This window comes from Trypanosoma melophagium, assembly GCF_022059095.1.
Source record: "Trypanosoma melophagium isolate St. Kilda chromosome Unknown ctg16segment0, whole genome shotgun sequence".
NCBI lineage: Eukaryota > Euglenozoa > Kinetoplastea > Trypanosomatida > Trypanosomatidae > Trypanosoma > Trypanosoma melophagium.
In genome coordinates, this window is record NW_027125144.1 from 117,605 (window position 1) to 134,458 (window position 16,854).

At 42.8% G+C, this 16,854-nt stretch overlaps 5 protein-coding genes across 6 annotated transcripts; all 5 read right to left on the reverse strand.

Annotated features, from left to right (window-relative positions):
- Positions 1 to 3,369: 3,369 nt before the first annotated feature.
- LSM04_006683 (Abscisic acid G-protein coupled receptor-like domain) lies at positions 3,370 to 4,827 on the reverse strand (the record flags this gene model as incomplete). The annotated part of the gene is made up of 1 exon (XM_067337486.1): positions 3,370 to 4,827. The coding sequence occupies one exon, from the start codon at positions 4,825 to 4,827 to the stop codon at positions 3,370 to 3,372; it is 1,458 nt and encodes a 485-aa protein (XP_067193574.1).
- A 467-nt stretch (positions 4,828 to 5,294) lies between these two features.
- Positions 5,295 to 6,917, reverse strand: LSM04_007421 (uncharacterized protein; the record flags this gene model as incomplete). The annotated part of the gene is made up of 1 exon (XM_067337487.1): positions 5,295 to 6,917. The coding sequence occupies one exon, from the start codon at positions 6,915 to 6,917 to the stop codon at positions 5,295 to 5,297; it is 1,623 nt and encodes a 540-aa protein (XP_067193588.1).
- A 1,106-nt stretch (positions 6,918 to 8,023) lies between these two features.
- Positions 8,024 to 11,826, reverse strand: LSM04_003374 (DEAD/DEAH box helicase domain; the record flags this gene model as incomplete). Its single annotated transcript, XM_067337488.1, has 2 exons — positions 8,024 to 8,802; positions 10,617 to 11,826. The coding sequence occupies 2 exons, from the start codon at positions 11,824 to 11,826 to the stop codon at positions 8,024 to 8,026; spliced, it is 1,989 nt and encodes a 662-aa protein (XP_067193513.1).
- A 1,382-nt stretch (positions 11,827 to 13,208) lies between these two features.
- Positions 13,209 to 15,104, reverse strand: LSM04_000314 (uncharacterized protein; the record flags this gene model as incomplete). 2 transcript variants are annotated; one of them, XM_067337489.1, is made up of 1 exon in its annotated part: positions 13,209 to 15,104. In XM_067337489.1, one exon carries the CDS (start codon positions 15,102 to 15,104, stop codon positions 13,209 to 13,211), a length of 1,896 nt encoding a protein of 631 aa, XP_067193452.1. The 2 variants fall into 2 exon arrangements, with proteins under 2 accessions (XP_067193452.1, XP_067193453.1); XM_067337490.1 differs by having other exon boundaries at positions 13,209 to 13,727.
- Positions 15,105 to 16,273: 1,169 nt separating this feature from the next.
- Positions 16,274 to 16,594, reverse strand: LSM04_009639 (Protein of unknown function DUF1674; the record flags this gene model as incomplete). The annotated part of the gene is made up of 1 exon (XM_067337491.1): positions 16,274 to 16,594. The coding sequence occupies one exon, from the start codon at positions 16,592 to 16,594 to the stop codon at positions 16,274 to 16,276; it is 321 nt and encodes a 106-aa protein (XP_067193628.1).
- Between the last annotated feature and the right edge of the window lie 260 nt (positions 16,595 to 16,854).

Below are 16,854 nucleotides of genomic sequence, written 5' to 3' on the forward strand. Positions count from 1 at the left end.
GGGTATAATAAAGCAAGAGAGTATGTAAGATAAAGAAAAAGCCAACAATCATCATGCAATTAACTGAAACCTAATAATATAATGAAACAAAGCACAACTGCAGTCATAAAACTTCACACTTTTGCTTTATCTATCACAAGGAAATCCAATGAAGCATCTGCTGCCCCGCCTGATCCTGCGAGGGGAGGGAGACGTATCGTTTCCAAAGCGCTTCATCAGCTCAGCATACTCACTCTCCCACAGGTGATGGATGACCACAGAACTCGAAGTCAAGGGCTCCACCTGGAACCCTTTATGCAAATCGTGAAAGCTGCACGTTTTCTCACGCACAAAAACCACAGGATACTTTAAATCGAACAGTGCACGACCCACCATCATGTCCTCGTGGTCCATACTAAGGTAGATAAATTCCATAGGATCGGCACTCCGTGGATGATAGACGACACGCCACAGCGGCTCGTACGACACAACCTGCTCCACCACGTCTCTCGCAAGAGTCGCGCAAAACCCAGATATGTAACGAAATACAACGCGGCCATCCGCTCGAAATCCTCTCACTTCCCTAAGCAGACCCCAATACAGTCCACGGCGCGGCAGGGTACGCAGGTCTGCGAGATACTGCGGCACCCGCAAAAACATATCGTCGTCGCCTTTTCCCATATAACTGACATTGGGGAACAGTTGAAGGGCATGGTGGAACCACATGAACGTCTTGCGACTCATGCCAACCTCGGCATTAATGCCCCAAAATCCCGGACCACCGATTACTTTGTTCGTTGATGGTCTGCCCTCGCCAAGGAATAGTGTGAGCACATCATGCCACTCCGCTGCCTCCTCCTGCGCTGCAGCAGAGTAGTTATAGTCGTGAGACGGGTGGCGTGCAAGGACATACAGCACCAGCATCTCACCCGTAAAGTTGTTTGCCTTCTTAGCAACACCGGGGAAGCGCCAGCACGTGGTCCGCTGCAGGTGGCGCCGCCTCTGCCGTTCCTCAATGTCCACCGACGGGATGCCGAACACCACAAGGTAGTCACGCTGGGCCCACGTGTCCACAACACGGCGTGGGATGTAGCGGATAGTCTCGGCCATCATGAAGGTATCCACTCTCTCAAAGGACATCTGACCTAGGCCCACAGTCCTACCCTGGTCAGTTGAACCAAGACGTATGAAAAGAGCGGACACAACGGCCATAGACATCAGTAGGAAAAAGATCAGTAGGGCACGGCGCAGCACACCACCGCGTCCACGAGCCTTTCTCCGATCCCTAATAATCATGGCCTTCCCATTCCACCCCAGAAAAAGAAAAAAGAGTGCAAATACAGCGGCAGTGGAACATCACATACAACAGAAAACCATACAACGTCAGAAACAAACACAAGAAACACACCCACCAGAGTACTCAAACAAAAAGGAGGTTATTGATGCTCAACAAGTGTGCAATGGGTATAATAAAGCAAGAGAGTATGTAAGATAAAGAAAAAGCCAACAATCATCATGCAATTAACTGAAACCTAATAATATAATGAAACAAAGCACAACTGCAGTCACAAAACTTTACACTTTTGCTTTATCTATCACAAGGAAATCCAATGAAGCATCTGCTGCCCCGCCTGATCCTGCGAGGGGAGGGAGACGTATCGTTTCCAAAGCGCTTCATCAGCTCAGCATACTCACTCTCCCACAGGTGATGGATGACCACAGACCGGGACGTCACTGGACGGACACGAAAACCAACATGAACATCATGGAAATGGCATGGTTTTTCTCCGGCGTACACGACACGTCGGCGCATCGTCTTGTGTATTATCTGAGCAATCATCACATCTTCGTGGTGCATGTCTCGCAACAACAGCTCTTTCCTAGTAATGCAGTATGGATTATATACTAAATTCGTTACTGGCGTGTACGACACCACATGTTCCACAACATTCCTCGCCAGTGTCGAGCAAAAACCACTAACATACACGTAACCAGCATCGGAGAAGTCTCTCAATCCCCAATACAGTCCACGGCGCGGCAGGGTACGCAGGTCTGCGAGATACTGCGGCACCCGCAAAAACATATCGTCGTCGCCTTTTCCCATATAACTGACATTGGGGAACAGTTGAAGGGCATGGTGGTACCACATGAACGTCTTGCGACTCATGCCGAACTCAGCCTCAATGCCCCAAAATCCCGGACCACCGATTACTTTGTTCGTTGATGGTCTGCCCTCGTGCATGGACAGTGTGAGCACATCATGCCACTCCGCTGCCTCCTCCTGCGCTGCAGCAGAGTAGTTATAGTCGTGAGACGGGTGGCGTGCAAGGACATACAGCACCAGCATCTCACCCGTAAAGTTGTTTGCCTTCTTAGCAACACCGGGGAAGCGCCAGCACGTGGTCCGCTGCAGGTGGCGCCGCCTCTGCCGTTCCTCAATGTCCACCGACGGGATGCCGAACACCACAAGGTAGTCACGCTGGGCCCACGTGTCCACAACACGGCGTGGGATGTAGCGGATAGTCTCAGCCATCATGAAGGTATCCACTCTCTCAAAGGACATCTGACCTAGGCCCACAGTCCTACCCTGGTCAGTTGAACCAAGACGTATGAAAAGAGCGGACACAACGGCCATAGACATCAGTAGGAAAAAGATCAGTAGGGCACGGCGCAGCACACCACCGCGTCCACGAGTCTTTCTCCGATCCCTAATAACCATGGCCTTCCCATTCCACCCCAGAAAAAGAAAAAAGAGTGCAAATACAGCGGCAGTGGAACATCACATACAACAGAAAACCATACAACGTCAGAAATAAACACAAGAAACACACCCACCAGAGTACTCAAACAAAAAGGAGGTTATTGATGTTCAACAAGTGTGCAATGGGTATAATAAAGTAAGAGAATATGTAAGAACACACCCAACTATCTCTCCTCCTCAGTGACTTGATCATGCAGAGTATCGGTAATGGGAAAAGAGAATATAAGGCCGTCAACGCCAGTTGTGAAACCTCTCACGAACGCCTGTTTCTGGTATGTGTGTGTGTGTTGTGGGTGGTTATGATTTTAATTCTCTTAGATGACGCCATGTTTTGAATCAGTTAATACATTTTGTGTATACTTTCAGTGAAATTGTCTTTTGTACTTTTACTTTGTTTTAGGTGAAAAGTAGAAGAGTGTGAAGAGTTTTTGTTATATTCATAATGAAGAAAAAAATTGCTTTAGGTTTTTGACTTGTAGGGTAAGTATGACATGTAGTTTGCCAACCGTTATAATGCAACTTGGTTTTGATTTTTGTTTTTATGTTGTAACCCAAGTAATGTCAGGAAAGTGTGGATATTGTGGCTTGGCTTATCGTTATCGATGTTTAATTTGCTTAATTTGTAGCGTTTAGCCTTCAATGTTGTATTGATTGGAGACTTGCAATGACACCATACTGTGACGTACTAGTATAGTAACAGCGCTTGCAATAACAAATACCATATCGTTGAGACGGCGGTAAAACTCGCGTCGCGGTAACTGTTCCTGAATTACTTCGCACAAAACACTTTGAGTCTCTAGTGTGGGAGAGAGGCGGAGCAGGAGTAGTTGTCCGATGAAGTAGGCGCCCATTCCTGTTGTCAGAGCTAAAACGGTGGTGTCCATACTTAAGAAAGCGGTATATAGTGTCACTAGTCGAAATACTGTTAGGAGGAATCCGCGAATGGAGCTGATAATCATCCAGGCGTTAAGGGTCAATGACACCCATGCGACACGACGTTCAGTACCCTCACTATTTGAGACTGAAAGACCGTATGTTTCAAATATACCAACCACCCGTGTTGCTGTGTCCTCATTCTGGTGAGGCATTGTAGCAAGAGAAGAGAGACGCCATCTTAATAAACTAATAGTGGTGAAGGTCAGCTTAAGTAGGGTGTGTAAGAGAAGTATAACCCCCAAGAATGCTTCTGCCCAACCTCGCCAAGTAGCACCATTCTCCGCTGAGCGGAGCAATGAATCCATTTCGTTCATCTCAAGGAAAACTGCCGTACTTACAGCCTGTATACCATCACTTTCAGCTTTTAATTTTGCCACATTCTCACTATTCCAGCGAGAATTCCCATCGCCGGTACCAGAACGTAGCGACTTTGCTACCCAGCCCCATACAAGTGTAGCAGAACCACGTGCTGACGCTGATGGCACTCTGGTGCTCCACGCCTGCGCTATTTGAGTTTGTTTAGAAGTCCATAGAGAAAGTAAATGACGCTGTCGCTTTGCTAATACACCAAGAGCCACTCGTGCCCCCCCACCGCTATCCCTAACTATAAGTGGCCGAATAAACGCCACAGGAGTTGTCACAGCGGCATATCCAGAGAGAACTCCCACAGCAAGTATACCAACCAACGCAACAGTTGTGCTAACCGCATCCCACAATGTATGTGCAGGGCTCAAGTGAAACCCAAACCCTAAAAGACCACGTAACCATCGTAGTGGAGGAACCCATGATCCAAACAGATATAATAAAATGCTAAAAGTACCTAGTAGTACCATAAAACGGCGGAGATGGAGGTTTTGCAGAAGTAATCGAAGAATGCAAAAGGGACAAAGTAATGAAATAGCAGTGAGGTCAGCTATTATAGCGTAGCGTAATGCATGGGTGATAAAGCCTGTTGAAAAGATGGAACTTGCAATCTTTGAGGCATCCAGTAGTACAAGAGTGAATATAAATGTTGAGAGAGCAAATATAACAACGAAACAAAACTGCGTAGTTGGTCGCTCAATGGCGTAAACAAACACCAAACGACCAAAGAGGGTACCGATATAGCATAAACCTAGGAACAGCAGTACACCAATAAGTCCCTCTGTCATATCGACCATGGTAATTTCTGCCCTTTAGTTCCTAATAGAGTTATTTTTTTTTTTTTACTATCGTATTTGTCACGTTACCGGCACCAACACATCCACAGTAATAATAATAATAATAATAATAATAATAATAATAATAATAATAATAATAATAATAATAATAATAATAATAATAATAATAATAATGCACGTCGGTAGAAGAAAAGGGGAAAGAAATAAAATGTTAGTGCTCAGCAAAATAAATCCCCACATATATTCATACCCCTCATACGTATATATATATATATATATATATATATATATATATATATATATACAAAGAAGTAAAGAATCATAAGGAATGAAATAGATAAGGAAACGCAAAAAATAAAAATAATAAATAACGGTGTTATATAGGTCGGTAGGAATGAACAAGAAGTGTGAATAACAAAAAAAGAGGTCACAGCACCCTTTTTTTTCCTTCGGAAAAATCATACGCTTTTCACTGTGGCGTCGGCGTCTTCCCTATCTTCCATTTCGGTATGAAAAGAGTGGTGGGTTTCAACAAGAACACCCTTCCCCGCCCACTCTCTAACAGACTGTCGAAACGCATTCCAGTCATCAGAGCTTGGCAAAGCGGGAAGAGAAATATGATCATTTGCGTCGCAGGAGTTTCCACTACCGACATCTAAATTGTCACTATAGCTCTCCTTCTTGGTGGGAACCGTAGTATTTGATACGGAATTAGTGTTCTTTGATTTAATTCTAGTGTGAGTTAATGAAGTTGTAACAGACTCCATCCTCTCAGAGAAGGTGCCAAATTCTGGGACGGCAGAAGCGAGCTGATACTCCCTTCCCATTCTATTATTTGTTTCTTTTTCTTCTCTCTTCGTTTGTTGTTGTTGTTGTTGTTGTTGTTTCTTTTGGTTCCATTGTTCAAGTTCGGCTGTGGCTGATGTGTTCGCTGCATAATACGCATGCATCTCTTCTTTTCTTCCGTTGATGTCGGCCCATCCAAAGATCACACAGATGGCAGTAGAGAAAGCAAATATAACACTTGCGATACAATAAAGAATAAACACTGCAAATAATACATCTAGGGAAAGAAAAAAAACATGTCGTACTTCTATAGATTCTGGAACAGCCCAAAAAATAGAATCTGCCTCAGGTGGGAGAATATCGTACTTTTTCAAGATTGATGTATTTCCTAACCTTAGCCATGCCCTCAAACGGTACCATGCGTAGAGAATTTCATAATATCCATGTACGGCGTCAATAACAAAGTACTGAATTATTGCGCTATTAGAAGAAACCAGTGGCCAATCAATAGGTGGTCTTCCCTCGAGAGATAATAATTCACTTGTAGTCCGTAGGGCCAAGCCCCATACACGCCAACACTCGTATAACTGCAGACTTGGGAATGCCAAATATGCCTGAGGGAATATCTCTCTTAAAAACACTCTTGAGTCTGCGTCTGATGGTCGTATAAAACAACTCAACGGATGACAGACACGATCGTGCTCCACATGCTCCACAGTAAAAGTGTTAATAGGGATCCACCGCACAGCATCTACTTCATGACGGGCAAAAAACACTGTTGGTGTGAGATCTCCAATGTGTAAAAAAACAAATCGTGACTGCACAGCACCTGTGGCACCCATATGTCGACCTTTAATACTATAATCACGGAGGCGTCCTATGAGAATAAAATCGCTAGATTTCAATGGTATTCCAAGCATTTGATAAACTCCTCGGAAAACTGTATGTAAATCGTCTGCGTCGCCTACATCACGGCGGCCACCAGGGAATGTTACGTTTCCACTCCAACGATCAGGCGCCACATCGGCCCGTTTAACGAAGAGCGTACATAAAGATGAAGGTACTGCCGTACTACCCGCACTTCCAAGGTGTTGTAGTAATGCTGAAGCCGAATGAGTGGCATCTCTACATGACAATAAATGACGCGTCACACTCTGATGCTGTTCGTTTCCAAATCGCAACACAATGGCGGTAGCAGAGCGGTGAACACCTGGTACGTAGACATGGAGACGACGTTCCTCCATACGGTGGGCAACTTTCAATAGAAAATTGACATCCACTGCAGGCAACGACATTTCCTTTAATGATGACACATTTAACGCATAAGAAGAACAAAAAAAAAGAAAGGAAATAAAAAGAAGTGGGGAAAATTATTAATATATCTTGTGCAAATTCACACACTAAGAATAGAAGCAGTAACGATAAAAGTGATAAGAAAAGTCATCACTAATAATAATAATAATAATAATAATAATAATAATCATCATCATCATCATCATCATCATCCATATCAAGAATAGAGTCCATAAACGACATAAACCCGCACAACTTTTTTTTCACTTACCCTCTCGCAAAGTACAAGATATATTCTCCTTTTCTTTTTCTATCGTATTTCTTCAGTACGATTTATCCCTTCTTTTTTCATTATTATTTCCGTATAATATATAATATATATATATATATAATATATATATTTCTACTCTGACCAACTCCCACTCTATCTGTCAATATGATGTTGTGTTGTACTTTCTTTTCTTTTCTGCTGACCAACTCACCTGCCTTTGAGTCTTGCACATACCACCATTACCCCACACCTATTGCAATGAAGGATCAAAGTGATGTAGCGCCAGCCTCCTATCAAGCCCTCTCCCAACCGGTAGTCAAGGGGGAAGAAAAAAAAAACAGTGAAAACAAGAAAGAACCTTTTCTTCTTTCCCTTTCTGCCGTAGAATTCACGCAGTAAAAAAGGATAGGGAAAAAGGTTCTTTTGTTGACAACAGTCCACAGGTTCCCCAAGATTGGAAAAAAAAAGATATTTTTACATTGCAATGATAAACAGGTGAAAAAGTGAAGAGGAAAAAATGAGAGAAAAACGAATGCAGAGTTTTTTTTCTTTCACAACTGTAGAGGTTGGCAGCAGAAGTAAAGAAGAAAAATACCTATTATTCCTATTTATTCTAGCTCCTTCTTTTTTCCTTTATACTTATTCTTCTTACACCTCTGCTGCCGTAGTACTGCAGTACTTCCCCTCTCGCTATTACTCCATCTGATACACACTCCAGAGAAATAAATCGCTGCTCTTCTATTCCTTCCGTATATTCCGGTCTCCTTTTCTTTTCATTTATTTACTTTTAGTTACACGCAAACATATATCTATCCACCATTTCTTTTTTTCTCCTTTTTAATGGCGATCGCGGCTTCCTTGTCGACGTCGGTACCTCTCATCGGAGCTTTGTCGCCGCTGTCGACTGTCGGAGCGGCGTCGGTGACGATCACGACTGTTCGAACGTCGTCGTTCCGGCGAATCGCGACGGCGTTTGTCTCCTGCGAGTGGCGGCGGTGGTGGTTGTTGCATGTGCATGGGCATCACATGTGTGTTTGCCGCCGTGCCACTCCAGTATGGATTAGCATTGACATTAGTATTGGTATTGGCGGGGTAATTCCCTCCTACCGACATTTGCGGCTGGATGGGCATGCGGTGATAATCGCCCGGCCGCATCATCATCGTCGATGTTGGCGTTGATGACATGGCGGGGAGGGGCGGTGGGGGAAGTCCAGCGATGGCGGCCGCCGCAGAGCCGTACGGTGTGGTGTACGCCCGTGGATCATAACCACCAACACTTATATTCCCACGGAAATGATTATTGCTATTGTTATTCATATAACCACCACCGCGATTGTTATTATATCCACCACGATTGTTATTCATATAACCACCACCACCACCGCGATTATATCCAACACCACCACCACCAGCGCCACGGTTATTATAACCACCGCGATTACCACGATTGTTATATCCACCACCACCACCACGTCCTATTAAATCGTATAACTCCGGTGGGACTTCTTGATTGGCACGGCGTAGAATTTCCGCTAGGTCGCGGATTGTCTTTGACGGGTCAGCAGCGCAGATAAAAGTGTAGGCATCACCTCTCTGTCCAGCACGCCCGGTACGTCCTGTTTTTTTTTTTAGCAGAAGAAGAAATTATTACACAAAAATAACACAAGCACAAAGAAACGAACAAACACACACACGAACACAAAGAAAGAGAGAGAGAGACAGGACGAGGAAAAAAAGAAGAGAAGAGAAGAATTTTTTGTCAGGTTCAATGGTATCAGAATTAATCTGAGTAAAAGATAAAAACGGTCGTTGTTGGCGGCAGTGTCTCTGGGGCGTGTTATAACTGCGTTGAAACACTTGATTCACCGCATTTGTCTTAGCCTAATGTGTAGCTGCAGGGGGGATTCAAGTTATAACGAAAGTATAAATGGATTGACAGGAAGAGAGGGAGAGAGAGAGAGAGAGAAAAGAGAATTCCCTCAATGTTCCCACCACCGCCACCACCCTGTAGTTATCCAACTTTACTTTCCTTTACTGCCTCCCACCCCATTGGTGTGGAAATGTTATTGTGTGAAGGATTACTGTTGTATGTACACCCCCCGAGGCATCCATCTTCTTCCTTTTCCGCAGTCTTCACACCAGAGTAGGTGGTAATAGGTACATGGATGTATATGGCACACGGTAAAGAAGATGTGGACCACAGTCACAAACAATTTATTAATCACACCACCCCATGCATAGGATGGGAGAAGACTGCGTTAAAAGAAGTGTGTGTACTTACGGATGCAGGGGAGGAGGTTTGAACATGTGAGAGGTAAGGAGAGAGACCAATAATATCAACCAATAATAATCATAATCATAATCATCATAAAAGGGTCAGACGGGTAATAATAATAAGAATAATAAAATAAAAAACAAGCATGAAGTTAAAAAAAAAAACAGTGTTTCATAGCAAGTTATTGTGCTATAGCACATATCAGTGTCTGACCCTTTCTTTGTTTTGTTGTGATACCGCGTGATTATTTCTCATTCTCCTTCCGTGTCCACGTTTGTAATATGCAGACAAGGTCAGCCTCACTAGTTTCATGTACAAATGTGGGTATACGCAAGGTTACGTCACACACACACACATACACATATCACTTTCCCCTCATAGTAAAGAGGAAGCGGAAGCGGAGATGGGGAGCAAAGGAAATTACCATAGAGAAGGGAAGGATTGTTTGTTTGCTTGTTCGTTTATTCCCCCGACTTTTTACCCTTCTCTTTTCCTCAGCTCCGTCTCACACTCGTACACACACACACATACATACACACACATATATATACATATACACACATATATGTATATAGAGAGAGATACGGAATGAGAGAAATAATATTGCAGTTGCGTTCACAGTGCAACCGATGCTCTTCTTGGTGTTGCTGTTCTGGCAACGGCAAAGGCTGAGGATGCGAAGGGTTGGGATGGAAATGAATATTAGAGAGAGGAAAGAAATAAATAAATAAAATAAAAAAAAAGAAAGAAAGAATGAGTGTGACGAGAACAAAGAGAAATTCTTTCGATTCTCTCCTTCCTCTACGTTTTATCTATCCATATATATATATATATATATATATATATACATACTATTATCCTTCCCTTCCCTTCCTTTCCTCTCATTGTTTCCCAACCATTCTACGCACGCAACCATATCTCGTCATTCCGCAAAACAAAAGTGGAACACCACAGAAAGACAACTGACGCCAACAGACAAACCCAGAGAGTTTTTTTTTTTCAAGGAGAGAAAGGTGATTTGAGAGAGGGGTGGAAATACACACAAAGAGGGGGAGGAACGTCAATCGAAACTTTAAAAAAAAATAAAAAAAATAGAAGGAGAGTGAGAATGAGAGGGTAGACACGGTAGACTCAACCGGAATAATAATCACATACCAATACGATGCACATAATCTTCAATGTTTGTTGGCATATCAAAGTTCACCACCACATCCAAACTCTTAATATCCAATCCACGAGCAGCAACGTCTGTTGCAACAAGCACAGATCGAGCATCACGGCGAAAACGATCTAGCACATAATCACGCTGTGACTGTTCCTTATCGCCATGAATAGCCATCACTGCACCACCGAGTATACGGCGCAAAGAGGAGTGTAATGAGTCTGCTGTACGTTTGGTCTTAACAAAAATAAGTACACGTTGTTGACCAAGTTTCTGCAGAATTTCCTCCAATCGACGATGCTTGTCATACTCTTCAACCACCATAACATGCTGACGTACATCATTGTTCGCGACAAGGTCCTCTGAACCTACGTGTACACGGATAAAGTCTCGTTGAAAACTCGCCGCCAAGTTGCGAATCTCTTGTGGCCATGTTGCGGAAAACATAAGTGTTTGACGATCTGCACGTATTTGTGAACAAATCTTTCGAATCTGCACCTCAAATCCCATATCCAACATGCGGTCCGCCTCATCCAGTACGAGATACGTCACACGTAACAGATTTGTGGCGCGCATCTCAAGTAGATCAATCAGTCGCCCTGGTGTCGCAATAACCACATGTACACCAGCGCGGAGTACACGGATTTGCGGTCCCTTTGGTGTTCCACCGTATAAACACGTGGTGGATATACTTGGCACCCGTCGTAGTACTTTACGTGTTTCCTCCTCAATCTGCACGGCGAGTTCGCGTGTGGGGGCGAGGACGAGTGCGATAGGCCCATCACCGGGCCGTATGGGTGGCTGTGCCATTATGTGCAGGGCGGCGGGCACCATGAAGGCCATTGTCTTTCCCGATCCCGTCTTTGCCACTCCAACGAGATCACGTGAGTTTAACAGAATAGGCCACGCAATCGATTGAATAGGCGTGGGGACTTTATAACCAAGATCCATAAAACCCTGATGAATAGCGTCAGGGGCAACAAGATCAGAGAAGAGAAGCATTGGTTGCGGGACGCGATCACCGTAGATGGCAATGCGATTCTCACGCAGCCACTCCGCCGTCTCCGCATCACTGCGTTGTTGTTGGGGTTTGTAGTAATTCCACTGCGAGGCCACAACCTGCACTTCTCCCCAGTTGACATCGCGAAGATTAGAGCCGAGGGCGGACATGCGATCACCAGAGTAACCATCATTGTACGCCATTTCTTACCAAATTCTAGTCAAACACCGCTTTACGGACTTGTGGGGATGTGTGTTTGTTAGTTCAGTACGTTTCCTTTCAGCTGCAGGGTAATGGGATTTATATACACAGACACAATAACAATAATGCAAAAAAATGAGGTACTTTGAACTCACTGGATTTTTTCCTTTTACTTTTTATTCTTCTTCTCACGTTTATTGCCTCTACCTTTTTTTTTCTTTTACTCTGTGAAATAACCGAAAGAATGTTTTTACAGGTGAAATTTTTTTATTCAGTTTTCGTTTTTTTTTTTTTTTTTGGTTTTACCCACGAAAAACACAAAAAAAAGTCACGAAACAAAAAAAAGGGAAAAGAAGAGAACAGACGAGAATTCCAAAATGCACAGCAAACGTTATGAGCAAAGGGGGTAAACTAAAATAATAATAAAAAGAAACCAACCCTATTATCGTGCCCTCATACCAGCAACAATAGTAATAGAAACAATAAGAGTAATAATAAAAGATCTGTTTATGCATGAGGGGTTTGTGAATGAAAAGCCTGTAGCAATTGCTCTCACTCATTTTTCTTTTAACACCTCTTTCTCTCTCTTTCTCTCTCTCACCCCTTCTTGAATTTCAATACATATATAGATATACGTGATATGCGGTATTTTCACCTTTTCTCCCTCTCCCTCATTCTCGCTTTCTTACTTTTTTGTTTGTTTCTCTATCCCAGACATAAGGAGAGAAACTCTCTTTCTTTTTCTCATTTTCTCAATCTTCGGAATATTTTTGTCATTTTGTATTCTTTTATTTGATGTCTTCTTTTTTCTTCTTTTTTTTCTTTTCTGTTTACCGGGGTTTCCCTCCACAATTCTTCGCATTTCTCTTCTTCACCTTTCTAGCCGTAACTCTTCCTGATGTTTCCATGGTTGTTGTTGTTCAATTGGAGGGAGGGAATTACGTTATCTATTTGCCATCTCACTATCATCATCAGCAGCAGCTCCACTGGTTTCGTACAAACAATGCACATGCACACATGAAGAAGATCAGGCGGAAGAATAAAAAGAGAGAGAATATATGTATAACGAGAGAAAAAAAAAGACACAAACGCAAATCTCCTTGATGTCCTTCGCTACCTTTTTTCTTTTCTCGTTTTTTCTTTGCATCACCTCGTCCTATCTGCAATACAAAGTAATATACCAAATAATATTGGACGTTTCCGTAGAGAAAAGGATATAGATCATGCGTAGAGACACACAAACACACAAACACAAAGAAGCGTACATGTAAAGGTACATATATTCATCCTTTTTTTTTTCTCCTTTTCTCTTTCTTTGTTACCGCTGTTGTTTCTACCTCTAGACATCAAATCCTCGTAGTCACCATTCATCCTTTTTCTTATTCTAATCATCTGCAACCCCGTCTATATCGCTGAAGAAGCTATAGTCCGGTGCATGTGAACCCAAAAAACCAAACACCCTGTCATCTACCCCACCGGATAGTTCCAGAGATAATACACCAGGATGAGGAATTGGTGAAGCATTCGTTGTTGTCGTCGTTGTTGTGGTTGATGGGGCTGTTGTTGCTGCAGTTGTTAATGCTCCTGCTACTACTGTTGCGGTTTTCAGCGATGGGGCCGCTACCGCAGATGCTGTATTGGTTGCAAGCGAGGTAGTATTAGTGGGTTTGTGCGAGGATGCAGATCCCAATAAGGCCCATGTGGCTGATTGTACGGTGAGACCAAAAAGACCTCCAAAAAGGGCTATATTCGGCAATGGCAAATCCGTGCGTATGGGTTCATAATGACGTACTGGGGCCTGTTTGACTTGCATCGCTAGACGACTGATACCAACAACGGGTTGTGGTTGTGGTGGTTGTGTTTGTGTTTTTGTTTGTGGCTTTGCGGGGGAGGGATTCGTCATATCCTTAAGACGTGCACTGGCAGTGAATGGTGTTGTTGCTGCTGTTGATGTTGCTGCTGTTGTGGTGGTTGTGTTTCCCCCAACAGCTTGTGGTCGTCGTGCCAAAGTTGCAATGCTGTTATTGTTATTATTGCTACTACCACCGTGGTGATTGACTGTGCCATCATCCTCTGTTGTTTCCTTTGTCTTTGGTGATTGCCCACTCCCTGCTACAGCGTTACCAGCACCTACTGTGTTTGACATCGTCTTTCTCGGTGTTCCAGTTGCAACTACGGCGGCGGCTGTCGTAGCTGCTGTTGTTGTATTTGTATTTATATGTGTACCTGTTGCAGCAGCAGCGGCAGCGGCAGTTCCTGCAGCTACAACAGCAGCAGCCGTTGTTGCCGTTGTAGTAGTAGTAGTACCAGAAGCTGCAGCAGCGGCGGGACTGTGTCCTGTAGTAGTATTAGTATTAGTATTAGTAGTATTGGCATTACTGTTATTGCTGTTGAGAACGGCAGCGGCGACGGCGGAGGGGTTTTTCGGTACCTGCCGATTACCGAATTTCGCAATAGCCAATTCCAGCATTTCCTGCCGTTTCTTATTGCTTTTTGGATAACTACGTAGGGCCTGAATAAAGACGGCCTGCAGTGTGTGCTGATCTTCGCGGTTAACGAGTTGTCCACCGGAGCTCAGGGCGGCGTTCATGAGATCCACCATGTCATTCTTCAGCTCATCCACGGTATCTTCCTTCTTATCAGCACTACCTTTCTTTCCAGATCCCTTGCTTTGGGCGGAATTGCTATTGTTATTAATATTAGGATTGGAATTATTATTATTATTACTGCCACTGTTATTATTGTTATTATTGCTGCTGGCGAGCGTGGGTAGATTACCACTTGTCAGATACTCATAGGCTCCGAGTAAGTATCCATCCACTGGCTTCTTCATTGTTTTTAGTAATTGCATAAACACCTTTACATCTCCCGCCCGCAGTGCGGCATATGCCAGAAGTTGTCCCACACGTGTGGTGCAATTACTCGGTGGGTGTCGCATCATGTGTAGTGCACACTGCACGGTGTCTACAATACGCGCATTTTCTATACTGAATGTGAGCATTTCCTTATCATCCGCGTCATCAATCTTCGCCGCGATGGGGCGGCTCTCGTTGAGTACTTGCGTGACAGCATCAAACTGTGCCTGGGATGGGTGGGTGAATCCCCAGCGACACCGCGGCCCCTCACACGGTTTATCCCGCTTGAAGTTTATTTTTCCCTTAATGAAACTGCAGCACCAATTGTCGGGGTAACCGTTAAGTGGACAACTGGAGCCGCCAATGCACGTCCGCCGCAGCTGGTGCTCGCAGGGATGACCGAAACTAAACAATTGCATCGTCATTGTGTGTGGAGGGGAAATGACTAGTTGATAATTACTGGGGTTGTAATAATGCTCTCAATGATAAATAATATTGATGATGAGTATTATTATTATTATTAGGATGGTGATAATAATAATAATAATAATAATAATAATAATAATAATAATAATAATAATAATAATAATAATAATAATAATAATAATAATAATAATAATAATAATAATAATAATAATGATAAGAAATGAAAGCAGTAACGAATGAAAATGATAATAAATACTCTCAATGTTTTACTCCTTTTTTTGTTGTTGTTGCTGTTCTTATTCTTGTTATTGTTATTACCTTACTGATTTTTTTGGGCTCTGTAGATGCCTGTTCTTTTTCTTTTTTTTTTTCGTATATCGTCTTGCTTGCTTTTCTTGTTTCTTCTACAGTTCCTCTTTTTTTTTCGTTCCTTGATGCTTCCTTCTTTTTTTTCTGTTATTCTTCTTGTTTTTTTCCTACTTCCCTCTCCTCCTCGTCAGTTTCACTTTACTTCGTGCTCTCTCTCTCTCTCTCTCTCTCAATGTTTTACCTACGAATTTGATGTCTACGCGACACCGGGCAAGTAACACAGAGGACACTATATATATATATATATATATATATATATATATATATATATATATATATATAAACACTCAGAGTCAACAGTGAATGTGCTTAATGAGCCGCAGAGAACAGAAAGCAGTCAAATGCAAAGGTGGAGAAACGGAAGAGAAAAGTGTACTGTGTGGACTTCCTAACACTAAATAAAATAAAAAATAACACAACACGTCTATACACTTCGGTCCTCGTTTAGCCGAAGCTATGAGATGCGGTTTGCTAACTGCTTCAAGTTGTATTTATATACAACTGTATTAAATATATGTGTGGTTGTAGGAAGGGTAATTTTAGAGAACAAGAAAAAGAAAAAAATAAAGTGAGGAAAAAATAAAAATGTGGGGTATTCATAGAAAAGAAAAAAAAATGGTAAAGAACGGAATAACAGTATTAGATCAACCAATACGTTTGCAAAGTAACATAAGAAAAAAAAAGAATGATAGATAGATAGATAACAAATACTGGCATTTACAAGTATATATATATATATATATATGCACCTATTTATATTTGAAAATGCCTATACTTCCATTCCCTTCTTCTGTCGTCTTCAAAAGTCATGACAGCGACCGTTACTTTCCCAATCCCCATAACGTGTTGGATCCAGTTGTGAACTCCCTATTGGAACGCCAGTCTCTTCATCCACGATGTTTGACGGTTCTGCGCCTTTCTCCTTGTTGAACAGAAACTCTGGGCTACCAATAGAAGTAGTGAAGCGTCGTACAGTTTCCTCTGAGAGTGGCTGTTGACATGCGGGATCTTCTTTACCGAGTATTGCGAGTCTGTGCTCCAGGTAACTCTTGTCACGTACAGCAGACATAAAGATATTGCCCTCCGCCCCAATCCACAGTATGGTTGCACGACGGAGCATGTCTAGATCACTGTTTCTTTATGTATTTACTTTTCCTTATTTGTTTGTTTGTTTGATTGTAGGCAGAGTACACCCACCAACACTTCACGTGCTCAATGATGGTTGTGTATGTATTTGAATATATACAGAGCTTCTTGGTAATGAGAAAAATAGAAAAAAAAAGAAAGAAAAAGAAAGAAAAGGAACGCATGAGTGGTATGAAGTGCAGATGTACCGCAGACTGTTCGTGCATGAGGGATTCAGACAATCAATAATTATCA